Source organism: Anomaloglossus baeobatrachus, chromosome 4, assembly GCF_048569485.1.
Source record: "Anomaloglossus baeobatrachus isolate aAnoBae1 chromosome 4, aAnoBae1.hap1, whole genome shotgun sequence".
Lineage (NCBI taxonomy): Eukaryota > Metazoa > Chordata > Amphibia > Anura > Aromobatidae > Anomaloglossus > Anomaloglossus baeobatrachus.
In genome coordinates, this window is record NC_134356.1 from 254264617 (window position 1) to 254278377 (window position 13761).

Here is a 13761-nt window from a genome sequence, read left to right on the forward strand (position 1 = left end):
GGCTGGAGTTCAACCCCGCACGCTTGAACTGAGGGGGGGGGTATGTGAGACTGTGACCGGGGTTATCTATGACGGCCGGTATGTCTCGCCCCGATTGTGCTCACTCCATGATAGAAAGTAAATCCACTCTAGGGTTAATGCTGTTTCCCTACAGGCTGAAGGAAGGGTTAAATAGAATCAGGAACAAGGGCAGGTGTGCCGGGTGTGAGGGAGTGAACAGAACTCCCTGAGTTCTCTGCTGGAGAGGCACATGTATTTTTGTTATGGACTTTTGTTTGGACATTAAAACCGTGTGCTGTGAACCTTAATGCCTGGATCCCGTGTCTTCTGCTGCGCAGCCGACCGTGCTACCTCACAGTGTGCACAGTGCGTTTTTCGCGGCGTTTTTCGGGTGCGTTTTTGGCCTCAAAACTGCAGGACTTTGCTTCCCCAGCAAAGTCTATGAGTTTTCATTTTTGCTGTCCGCACACATCTGTTTTTTTTACCTGCGTTTTTGAGTTAAAAAAAAAAATGGACATGTCAGTTCTTTCCTGCGTTTTTCTGCGTTTTCCCCCCATGCAATGCATTGGAAAAACGCAGCAAAACGCAGAGATCAAAAACGCAGAAAAACGCAGCCAAAAACACACCAAATCGCGGCAAAAACGCATGCGTTTTTTGATGCGTTTTTTCGACGCAGGTGCATTTTTGTACGTTTTTGGTGGCCAGAAACGCACAAAAACGCAGCGTCAAAAAGACGCAGTGTGCGAACCTAGCCTTAGCTAATGTACCATTCTACACATAAAAGGCTCTCCCACAAGCTTAGCTGATATACCATTCTACAGATAAAAGGTCCTCAAGAAGGCCTAGCTGATATACCATTCTACACAAAAGGTCCTCCCACAGGCTGAGCTGATCTACCATTCTCCATATAAAAGGTCCTCACATAGGCCTAGCTGATATACCATTCTACAGATAAAAGGTTCACCCACAGGATGAGCTGATCTACCATTCTACATACAGTGTGTCCACCCATATCCTGTCCACCGCCATTAACTTGAAAACGGCGGCAGCTATAGGCATAGAAGTGGTGTCTAGGTATAGTAAAGTAGCCATGCGCTAGGCAATGAAACCACCTATAGGGCCACCTGGTGAAAAACAGCAGAATTAGCATTTTTATCTCAAAAACGGAACGAGATAGAGAAAAAAAATGAGTTACAAAGTTGTAGGGCATCATCAATTCAATACGAATCAACACCTTGCATATAGAAATGCTATGATTAGAACGTGTAAAACTCACAAGGCTGCGGATGTGAAGCGATACCTCATGGAGATCTTCCTACAAGTCATTGGGTATGGTGGCTGTGTGGAGTGGCCTCCACACTCCCTGACCTGACCACATTGGACTTCTTTCTGTGAGGTCACATAAAACAGCAGGTGTATGCGACCCCTCCACCAACATTTCATGACCTACCACGACGTATCACAGATGCTTGTGCAAACATGTCATCTACCATATTGCACAACGTGCAGCAAGATACAGTATGCTGTCCAGAGTCCAGATGTGCATTGCAGCTGACGGTGGCCACTTTGAGCATCAAAGTTAAATGAGTACCATATGCGGGACCAGCATTCAATGTTTTGGGGGAGTCATGGGTTTCATATCATAGCACTTCTGTATGCAAGGAGTCGATTTGTATTGAATTGATGATGCCCTACAATTTTTAAATTCACTTTTTTTCTCTATCTGTTCCGTTTTTGAGATAAAAATGCTAACTCCGTTGTTTTCCAGCAGGTGGCGATATAGGTGGTTTGACTGCGTAGTGCATGGTTACGTTACTATACCTAGACAACAGTTCTATGCCTATAGCTGCCGCCATTCTCAAGTTAATCGCGGTGGACAGGATATGGGTGGACACACTGTATAAAAGGTTCCCCAATGGTTTATCTATCAGTATACGATCCCCACATAAGCCTAAGGGTACCTTCACACTTAGCGATGCAGCAGCGATCCGACCAGCGATCTGACCTGGTCAGGATCGCTGCTGCATCGCTACATGGTCGCTGGTGAGCTGTCAAACAGGCAGATCTCACCAGCGACCAGTGAACAGCCCCCAGCCAGCAGCGACGTGCAAGCGACGCTGCGCTTGCACGGAGCTGCCGTCTGGAAGCTGCGGAGACTGGTAACTAAGGTAAACATCGGGTATGGTTACCCGATGTTTACATTAGTTACCAGCGCACAGCTGTGTGTGCAGGGAGCAGGGAGCCGCGCACACTGAGCGCTGGCTCCTTGCTCTCCTACCATAGCTACAGTACACATCGGGTTAATTAACCCGATGTGTAATGCAGCTACATGTGCAGAGAGCAGGGAGCCGCGCACACTGCTTAGCGCTGGCTCCTTGCTCTCCTAGCTGCTGTACACATCGGGTTAATTAACCCGATGTGTACAGCAGCTACATGTGCAGAGAGCTGGAGCCAGCACTGGCAGCGTGAGAGCTGCAGAGGCTGGTAACTAAGGTAAATATCGGGTAACCACCTTGGTTACCCGATGTTTATCTTGGATACAGCTTACCTCAGCTGTCAGACGCCGGCTCCTGCTCCCTGCTCGCTTCATTTGTCGCTCTCTCGCTGTCACACACAGCGATCTGTGTGTCACAGCAGGAGAGCGGCTTTGAAGAAAACGAACCAGGGCTGTGTGTAACGAGCAGCGATCTCGCAGCAGGGGCCAGATCGCTGCTCAGTGTCACACACAGCGAGATCGCTAATGAGGTCACTGCTGCGTCACAAAAAGCGTGACTCAGCAGCGATCTCGGCAGCGAGCTCGCTGTGTGTGAAGCACCCCTAACTGAAATACCATTCTACTAATAAAAGGTTGTCGCAGAAGCCTAGCTGATATACCATTCTACAGATAAAAGGTCCTTACACATGCCTAGCTGATGCACGAGTCTAGGACTAGTACTTCCTCACATGGGTTTCCTGTAGCAGCTGCACCAGTCTCTGATAGTTCCTACAGAATACTTGATACACCATTCTGGAAGAGTAGTTCGGGACATAAACTTTGCAAACACTATTCTCGGATTAGTAGATCTTGTGCTGATTCTGTTCACCATTGTTACTAATCGTTTACAGAGAGCTGATACAACATGCAAGGACTAGTATTTTTTTTACAAAGGCTTAGCTGTTTCACCAGTCTAGGGCTAATACTTCATTATATAAGCTTAGATATCAGCACAGTCATTCTTTACATATTCTTCATTGATGGACCATTCTAGGACTAATAGTTACTTAAACAGTATGGTGTATAAGCTCAGTCTATGATTAATACTTCCAATCTATCCTACTAGGAAGCTTTAGGCAATCATCCAGGGCATTGCGTTAATCTCTACAAGGACATAAAAAACGAACCTATGACTTTGCTAACTGATAACTTCTATAGGCTCAACCAAAGTTTAACTCATTGTGTGCACAAGGTCACCCACCAGATGTGGGACAGAAGATATTTTTGGTCATTATAGACCGGAGGTAAATTGTACCTCTCACCTCTGCACATTCCTTCTTTGATGCTAGCCCTGGCAAAGTTTCATATGTAAATGCAACCTTTAATCCTATTCTACTTCAAAGTTATTCTGCTCTAATGCTTGTTCAAGTATTATAAAATCATGTAACTCATTACTAAGGCTCTATGAATCCAGGGTGGATGCAATACTCTTGTATTTGGAACCTGTAGAATCCAGATATGATTGTAGAACAGGAAATCTTATCAGCCAGGAAATGTAAATGGTGCTCCTACACCCTCTAGACCTGAGGACTGGCATTTCACTGTTTATTTAATGGAATACCTGCAGAGTAGACGCTTTACAGGGATGGCCTTGCTGATAGTTTTATTCACAGTACTGTACACACAGACATCAGACAGGCCTGTCAGCTTAATATTGACAGATGTTTCAGCAAACATCGGATCCTGCTAAATCAATGCTGAACCTGCACACCATCCAAGTGGAAGCAGAGCCCCTAAATCAGTGCCAGCCCTGCACACCATCCAAGTGGAAGCATAGCCCCTAAATCAGTGCTAGCCCTGCACACCATCCAAGTGGAAGCAGAGCCCGTAAATCAGTGCCAGCCCTGCACAGCATCCAAGTGGAAGCAGAGCCCCTAAATCAGTGCCAGCCCTGCACACCATCCAAGTGGAAGCATAGCCCCTAAATCAGTGCTAGCCCTGCACAGCATCCAAGTGGAAGCAGAGCTCCTAAATCAGTGCTAGCCCTGCACAGCATCCAAGTGGAAGCAGAGCCCCTAAATCAGTGCCAGCCCTGCACACCCTCCAAGTGGAAGCAGAGCTCCTAAATCAGTGCTAGCCCTGCACAGCATCCAAGTGGAAGCAGAGCCCCTAAATCAGTGCTAGCCCTGCACACCATCCAAGTGGAAGCAGAGCTCCTAAATCAGTGCTAGCCCTGCACAGCATCCAAGTGGAAGCAGAGCTCCTAAATCAGTGCTAGCCCTGCACAGCATCCAAGTGGAAGCAGAGCCCCTAAATCAGTGCTAGCCCTGCACAGCATCCAAGTGGAAGCAGAGCTCCTAAATCAGTGCTAGCCCTGCACACCATCCAAGTGGAAGCAGAGCCCCTAAATCAGTGCCAGCCCTGGACAGCATCCAAGTGGAAGCAGAGCCCCTAAATCAGTGCTAGCCCTGCACACCATCCAAGTGGAAGCAGAGCCCCTAAATCAGTGCTAGCCCTGCACACCATCCAAGTGGAAGCAGAGCCCCTAAATCAGTGCCAGCCCTGCACACCATCCAAGTGGAAGCAGAGTCCCTACATCAGTGCCAGCCCTGCACACCCTCCAAGTGGAAGCAGAGTCCCTACATCAGTGCCAGCCCTGCACACCATCCAAGTGGAAGCAGAGCCCCTAAATCAGTGCTAGCCCTGCACACCATCCAAGTGGAAGCAGAGCCCCTAAATCAGTGCCAGCCCTGCACACCATCCAAGTGGAAGCAGAGCCCCTACATCAATGCCAGCCCTGCACACCATCCAAGTGGAAGCAGAGCCCCTACATCAATGCCAGCCCTGCACACCATCCAAGTGGAAGCAGAGCCCCTACATCAATGCCAGCCCTGCACAGCATCCAAGTGGAAGCAGAGCCCCTACATCAGTGCCAGCCCTGCACACCATCCAAGTGGAAGCAGAGCCCCTAAATCAGTGCCAGCCCTGCACAGCATCCAAGTGGAAGCAGAGCCCCTAAATCAGTGCTAGCCCTGCACACCATCCAAGTGGAAGCAGAGCCCCTAAATCAGTGCCAGCCCTGCACAGCATCCAAGTGGAAGCAGAGCCCCTAAATCAGTGCTAGCCCTGCACACCATCCAAGTGGAAGCAGAGCCCCTAAATCAGTGCTAGCCCTGCACACCATCCAAGTGGAAGCAGAGCCCCTAAATCAGTGCCAGCCCTGCACACCATCCAAGTGGAAGCAGAGTCCCTACATCAGTGCCAGCCCTGCACACCCTCCAAGTGGAAGCAGAGTCCCTACATCAGTGTCAGCCCTGCACACCATCCAAGTGGAAGCAGAGCCCCTACATCAATGCCAGCCCTGCACACCATCCAAGTGGAAGCAGAGCCCCTACATCAATGCCAGCCCTGCACACCATCCAAGTGGAAGCAGAGCCCCTACATCAATGCCAGCCCTGCACAGCATCCAAGTGGAAGCAGAGCCCCTACATCAGTGCCAGCCCTGCACACCATCCAAGTGGTAGCATAGCCTCCAAATCAGTGCCAGCCCTGCACACCATCCAAGTGGAAGCAGAGCCCCTACATCAATGCCAGCCCTGCACACCCTCCAAGTGGTAGCATAGCCTCCAAATCAGTGCCAGCCCTGCACACCCTCCAAGTGGAAGCAGAGCCCCTACATCAATGCCAGCCCTGCACACCCTCCAAGTGGAAGCAGAGCCCCTACATCAATGCCAGCCCTGCACACCCTCCAAGTGCAAGCAGAGCCCCTACATGAATGCCAGCCCTGCACACCCTCCAAGTGGAAGCAGAGCCCCTACATCAATGTCAGCCCTGCACACCCTCCAAGTGAAAGCAGAGCCCCTACATCAATACCTGCCCTGCATACCATCCAATTGGAAGCAGAGCCCCTACATCAATGCCAGCCCTGCACACCATCCAAGTGGAAGCAGAGCACCTAAGTCAGTGCCAGCCCTGCACACCATCCAAGTGGAAGCATAGCCCCTAAAGCAGTGCCAGCCCTACAGACCATCCAAGTGGAAGCAGAGCCCCTACATCAATGCCAGCCCTACACACCATCCAAGTGGAAGCAGAGCCCCTACATCAGTGCTAGCCCTGCACACCATGAAAGTGGAAGCAGGGCCCCTACATCAATGCCAGCCATGAACACCTTCCAAGTGGAAGCAGAGCCCCTACATCAATGCCAGCCCTGCACACCATGAAAGTGAAAGCAAAGCCCCTACATCAATGCCAGCCCTGCACACCATCTAAGTGGAAACAGAGCCCCTAAATCAGTGTCAGACCTGCACACCATCCAAGTGAAAGAAGAGCCCCTACATCAGTGCTAGCCCTGCACACCATCCAAGTGGAAGCAGAGCCCCTAAAGCAGTGCCAGCCCTACAGACCATCCAAGTGGAAGCAGAGCCCCTACATCAATGCCAAACCTGCACACCATCCAAGTGGAAGCAGAGCCCCTAAATCAGTGCCAGCCCTGCACACCATCCAAGTGGAAACATATCCCCTAAAGCAGTGCCAGCCCTACAGACCATCCAAGTGGACGCAGAGCCCCTACATCAATGCCGACCTGCACACCATCCAAGTGGAAGCAGAGACCCTATATCAATGCCGAACCTGCAGACCATCCACGTGGATGCAGAGCCGCTACATCAATGCCAGCCCTGCAAACCATGAAAGTGTAAGCAGAGCCGCTACATCAATGCCAGCCCTGCACACCATCCAACTGGAAGTAGAGCCCCTAAATCAGTGCCAGCCTGCACACCATGAAAGTGGAAGCAGGGCCCCTACATCAATGCCAGCCATGCACACCCTCTAAGTGGAAGCAGAGCCCCTACATCAGTGCTAGCTCTGCACACCATGAAAGTCGAAGCAGGGCCCCTACATCAATGCCAGCCATGCACACCCTCTAAGTGGAAGCAGAGCCCCTACATCAATGACAGCACTGCACACCATCCAAGTGGAAGCAGAGCCCCTAATTCAATGCCAGCCATGCACACCATCCAAGTGGAAGCAGAGCCCCTAAATCAGTGCCAGCCTGCATACCATCCAAGTGAAAGCAGAGCCCCTATATCAGTGCCAGCCCTGCATACCATCCAAGTGGAAGCAGAGCCCCTAAATCAGTGCTAGCCCTGCACACCATCCAAGTGGAAGCAGAGCCCCTAAATCAGTGCCAGCCCTGCACAGCATCCAAGTGGAAGCAGAGCCCCTAAATCAGTGCTAGCCCTGCACACCATCCAAGTGGAAGCAGAGCCCCTAAATCAGTGCTAGCCCTGCACACCATCCAAGTGGAAGCAGAGCCCCTAAATCAGTGCCAGCCCTGCACACCATCCAAGTGGAAGCAGAGTCCCTACATCAGTGCCAGCCCTGCACACCCTCCAAGTGGAAGCAGAGTCCCTACATCAGTGTCAGCCCTGCACACCATCCAAGTGGAAGCAGAGCCCCTACATCAATGCCAGCCCTGCACACCATCCAAGTGGAAGCAGAGCCCCTACATCAATGCCAGCCCTGCACACCATCCAAGTGGAAGCAGAGCCCCTACATCAATGCCAGCCCTGCACAGCATCCAAGTGGAAGCAGAGCCCCTACATCAGTGCCAGCCCTGCACACCATCCAAGTGGTAGCATAGCCTCCAAATCAGTGCCAGCCCTGCACACCATCCAAGTGGAAGCAGAGCCCCTACATCAATGCCAGCCCTGCACACCCTCCAAGTGGTAGCATAGCCTCCAAATCAGTGCCAGCCCTGCACACCCTCCAAGTGGAAGCAGAGCCCCTACATCAATGCCAGCCCTGCACACCCTCCAAGTGGAAGCAGAGCCCCTACATCAATGCCAGCCCTGCACACCCTCCAAGTGCAAGCAGAGCCCCTACATCAATGCCAGCCCTGCACACCCTCCAAGTGGAAGCAGAGCCCCTACATCAATGTCAGCCCTGCACACCCTCCAAGTGAAAGCAGAGCCCCTACATCAATACCTGCCCTGCATACCATCCAATTGGAAGCAGAGCCCCTACATCAATGCCAGCCCTGCACACCATCCAAGTGGAAGCAGAGCACCTAAGTCAGTGCCAGCCCTGCACACCATCCAAGTGGAAGCATAGCCCCTAAAGCAGTGCCAGCCCTACAGACCATCCAAGTGGAAGCAGAGCCCCTACATCAATGCCAGCCCTACACACCATCCAAGTGGAAGCAGAGCCCCTACATCAGTGCTAGCCCTGCACACCATGAAAGTGGAAGCAGGGCCCCTACATCAATGCCAGCCATGAACACCCTCCAAGTGGAAGCAGAGCCCCTACATCAATGCCAGCCCTGCACACCATGAAAGTGAAAGCAAAGACCCTACATCAATGCCAGCGCTGCACACCATCTAAGTGGAAACAGAGCCCCTAAATCAGTGTCAGACCTGCACACCATCCAAGTGAAAGAAGAGCCCCTACATCAGTGCTAGCCCTGCACACCATCCAAGTGGAAGCAGAGCCCCTAAAGCAGTGCCAGCCCTACAGACCATCCAAGTGGAAGCAGAGCCCCTACATCAATGCCAAACCTGCACACCATCCAAGTGGAAGCAGAGCCCCTAAATCAGTGCCAGCCCTGCACACCATCCAAGTGGAAACATATCCCCTAAAGCAGTGCCAGCCCTACAGACCATCCAAGTGGACGCAGAGCCCCTACATCAATGCCGACCTGCACACCATCCAAGTGGAAGCAGAGACCCTATATCAATGCCGAACCTGCAGACCATCCACGTGGATGCAGAGCCGCTACATCAATGCCAGCCCTGCAAACCATGAAAGTGTAAGCAGAGCCGCTACATCAATGCCAGCCCTGCACACCATCCAACTGGAAGTAGAGCCCCTAAATCAGTGCCAGCCTGCACACCATGAAAGTGGAAGCAGGGCCCCTACATCAATGCCAGCCATGCACACCCTCTAAGTGGAAGCAGAGCCCCTACATCAGTGCTAGCTCTGCACACCATGAAAGTCGAAGCAGGGCCCCTACATCAATGCCAGCCATGCACACCCTCTAAGTGGAAGCAGAGCCCCTACATCAATGACAGCACTGCACACCATCCAAGTGGAAGCAGAGCCCCTAATTCAAGGCCAGCCATGCACACCATCCAAGTGGAAGCAGAGCCCCTAAATCAGTGCCAGCCTGCATACCATCCAAGTGAAAGCAGAGCCCCTATATCAGTGCCAGCCCTGCATACCATCCAAGTGGATGCAGAGCCCCTACATCAATGCCAGCCCTGCCCACCATGAAAGTGGAAGCAGAGCCCCTTTATCAATGCCAACCCTGCATACCATCCAAGTGGATACAAAGCCCCTACATCAATGCCAGCCCTACACACCATGAAAGCGGAAGCAGAGCCCCTACATCAATGCCGAACCTGCACACCATCCAAGTGGATGCAGAGCCCCTACATAAATGCCAGGCCTACACACCATGAACGTGGAAGCAGGGCTCCTACAACAATGCCAGCCATCCACACCCTCCAAGTGGAAGCACAGCCCCTACATCAATGCCAGCCCTGTATACAATCCAAGTGGATGCAAAGCCCCTACATCAATGCCAGTCCTGCACACCATGAAAGTGGAAGCAGAGCCCCTACATCAATGCCAGCCCTGCATATCATGCAAGTGGAAGTAGAGAACCCCAACATCAATGCCAGCCCTGCACACCATGAACGTGGAAGCAGAGCCCCTACATCAATGCCAGCCCTGCACACCATCCAAGTAGAAGCAGAGCCCCTACATCAATGCCAGCCCTGCACACCATCCAATGGGAAGCAGAGCCCCTACATCAATGCCAGCCCTGCACAGCATCCAAGTGGAAGCAGAGCCCCTACATCAGTGCCAGCCCTGCACAGCATCCAAGTGGAAGCAGAGCTCCTACATCAGTGCCAGCCCTGCACACCCTCCAAGTGGAAGCAGAGCCCCTACATCAATGCCAGCCCTGCACACCATCCAAGTGGAAACAGACTTCCTGCCTGTAAAGTAACTGTCAGATACATTGCCATCTTGACAGTTTATATGGATGAAGTTTCATATCAAGAGTTTTAATGTTGCAAGAATATAAAAGAATCATAAACAATGCTTTATTACAGTACTCATAGAGCCACAATATGCAATTTGTAAGCTATTAAACTAGGATAATAAAGAAAGAATATATTGGGTGATGAATGCTGTATTCATAGGTTTATTGCCACTTTACGCTTAATAAAAACACATTATAGCATATAATGCAGAATAAAATGTATCCTTACTAGCTTTAATAGTTGAGGTCAGTGGCCAGTATTACTATTCTGCTGCCCATGAACGCCCACACAAGTATCGATAAACCTTTGAAGATTGCAGTGCATTCATATCTTTAGTATATTTGTAATCTACAACTCTGACATACCTTGAAAGTTCTAATTTATTGACCTCTGGGTGTTAAAATCTCACAATCTCAACATTCCTGAAAACTTCTGACATGGTAATTAAAAATCTGTACAGAGCCACAAGGCAAATGTAAATTGCTGACACCTTCAGCCAAACCAATCCAGCTGCAACAGTGCAGAATTTGTCAGGCGCTGCACTGCTGTGGTTGTCATGTCACTCATCAGAGCGCTCATTTATTATAATTCAACGGTTTATCACATTGTAACATAACCGAAAGGATACACATTTCCTCCTGGCTGCTGCATGGTAGCAAAGTTCGTGGGTAATTCATATTTGCCGAATATACACAACTTGTGACGTTCACACGTTGCAGACACTTTTTGTATTACTAAAGAAAAAATTAAGCATGGCTTTGCCGTTATTATCAAAAAGGATGCAATGTGTGAATGCATCCAAGTAACCCTAAGGCGCAAGAATTTTCAATAGGATCAAAGCTATATAAATCTCAAAACAGCAGCAAAAGCAAATAGCAACAGTACAGTCCTTCCATGGAAAAAAAAGAAGTCTCCTGCTGCGTGTTATTTCCATGCTGAGATATCCAGCCCTGTGCCAGTAGTCCAGTGAGCACCAGTGCAAGGGCTGAACAGTGGCCACCAAACTCCAGGTACTCAGTGCTCCCTGGATCGATCCAGTGCACCAGCGCTAGGACTGGACAGTGGTCACCTAACTCCAGGTTCTCAGGTGCTCCTTGGATGGATCCAGGGCACCAGTGCTAGGACTAGACAGTGGCCACCTAACTCCAGGTACTCAAGGCTCCTTGGATGGATCCAGTGGACCTTGGCTAGGGCTGGACAGTGGCCACCTAACTCCAGGTACTCAGGTGCTCCTTGGATGGATCCAATGCACCAGTGCTAGGACTGGACAGTGGCCACCTAACTCCAGGTACTGAAGGCTCCTTGGATGGATCCAGTGCACCAGCGCTAGGACTGGACAGTGGCCACCCAACTCCAGGTACTCAGTGTTCCTTGGATGGATCCAGTGCACCAGTGCTAGGGCTGGACAGTGGCCACCTAACTCCAGGTACTCAGTGCTCCTTGGATGGATCCAGTGCACCAGCGCTAGGACTGGACAGTGGCCACCTAACTCCAGGTACTCAGTGCTCCTTGGATGGATCCAGTGCATCAGCGCTAGGACTGGACAGTGGCCACCTAACTCCAGGTACTCAGTGCTCCTTGGATGGATCCAGTCCATCAGTGCTAGGACTGTACAGTGGCCACCTAACTCCAGGTACTCAGTGCTCCTTGGATGGATCCAGTGCACCAGCGCTAGGACTGGACAGTGGCCACCTAACTCCAGGTACTCAGTGCTCCTTGGATGGATCCAGTGCATCAGCGCTAGGACTGGACAGTGGCCACCTAACTCCAGGTACTCAGTGCTCCTTGGATGGATCCAGTCCATCAGTGCTAGGACTGGACAGTGGCCACCTAACTCCAGGTACTCAGTGCTCCTTGGATGGATCCAGTGCACCAATGCTAGGGCTGGGCAGTGGCCACCTAACTCTAGGTACTCAAAGCTCCTTGGATGGATTCAGTGAACCAGTGCTAGGGCTGGGCAGTGGCCACCTAACTCCAGGTATTCAGCGCTCCATTGATGGATCCAGTGCACCAGTGCTAGGGCTGAATCGTGGCCACCTAACTCCAGGTACTCAGTGCTCCTTGGATGGTACCAGTGCTAGGGCTGGATCGTGGCCACCTAACTCCAGGTACTCAGTGCTCCTTGGATGGTACCAGTGCTAGGGCTGATTCGTGGCCACCTAACTCCAGGTACTCAGTGCTCCTTGGATGGATCCAGCTGCTCCTCCAGAGGCTGCTGTCCTGACATGCAGGCAATAAAACCCTAACCCCTGACAGAAGCTGCAGAAAACCATAGCGCACCAGATTTTATTTTCTATAAAGTCTACGTTCACACTAGTATATAGCATGTGCCTGGATAACTGCAGCAGCATTGCGATGGCTCCGTCTGCACCTCTGCTATATGGTAATTTGCAGCTACTTACTTTTGTCTTCTTCATAAGGAAAGGATGGCGCTCCCTAGTCCAGGTAGCTTGTAGAATATCCGTTCAGCTGTTGTGGAGCCCCAGCATATTTCAGCTAATCCGTGCATTGGCTTTCCCTGTACAGTAGTGATGATAAGCACTGAATCACTTGGCAGTAATCCTCTCTCATAGTCACTTTGTGGGATTGTGCACTCTGATCCCAATCACTAGTTATATAGCAGCCTGCCCCCTCCTGCTCCTAGCCTGCTGGCCACGCCTGCTGCTGCTGGGACTGTTAACACATTGCAATCCCAGGCACAGAACACCGATGTGTACTACATAGGGGAAACAAGTGCAGCAGGGAATCCCCTATTGATCTGCATGCAAAGGATCCACATCGTAGGTGGATTGTACACTCTACTGTATTGAGATGGGTTTTTTATTACTGCAAGTTTCAGTTCTGGATCACTTTAAGGGTAAGATTTCACTCACACTGGCGTTTTATCTCTGTTCCGAGAGAATCGGATGCATTATGCCAATGACAGTTTGCTCAAACTCTGCTCCTAGTGTCATTTTACTGTGATCTGATCCAAGAATCGGATCACAGGTGCAGATCGGTTTGATGCTATGATCTAAGCTATTTTCTAATATATTTGTATTAAAAAATGTCCTTCTATTGATGCATAAGCGTGCTTGCCAGTACTCGATACTCAATCACGTATTGGGTTTCTCAGGTATATTCGAAACTATCTATAACTATCGAGTATTGCGGGTACTCAAGTCTCTGCCCAATAGGTATTGCGAAGGTTAGACAGCCAATGAACATGCAGGATTGCCTGCCATATATGGTAATGCCATAGCCATGTTGGCTACTGGCATTACTGTGATTGGCTGGCCATAATGCATCATCGGGTCTTATATAAGACCCGGTGACACGATGCTCGGCACACTCTCCTCTGGAAGCAATAGAATTGATCTAGAAGGGAGAACTAAAGGGTGCTTTACACGCTGCGACATCGCTAGCGATAGCACCCGCCCCCGTCGTTCATGCGACATTTGGTGATCACTGCCATAGCGAACATTATCGCTACGGCAGTGTCACACGCACATACCTTTTCAGTGACGTCGCTGTGACCACCGA

General features: G+C 50.6%; 1 protein-coding gene across 1 annotated transcript in view; it reads right to left on the reverse strand.

Moving 5' to 3' along the window:
* KITLG (KIT ligand) overlaps positions 1-12813 on the reverse strand; it is a 192631-nt gene extending 179818 nt beyond the window's left edge. The window contains exon 1 of the mRNA XM_075344787.1: positions 12642-12813. Within this exon, the coding sequence (XP_075200902.1) occupies positions 12642-12656 (15 nt within the window). The 5' untranslated portion in view covers positions 12657-12813. The remainder of the gene's footprint in view (positions 1-12641) is intronic.
* Between the last annotated feature and the right edge of the window lie 948 nt (positions 12814-13761).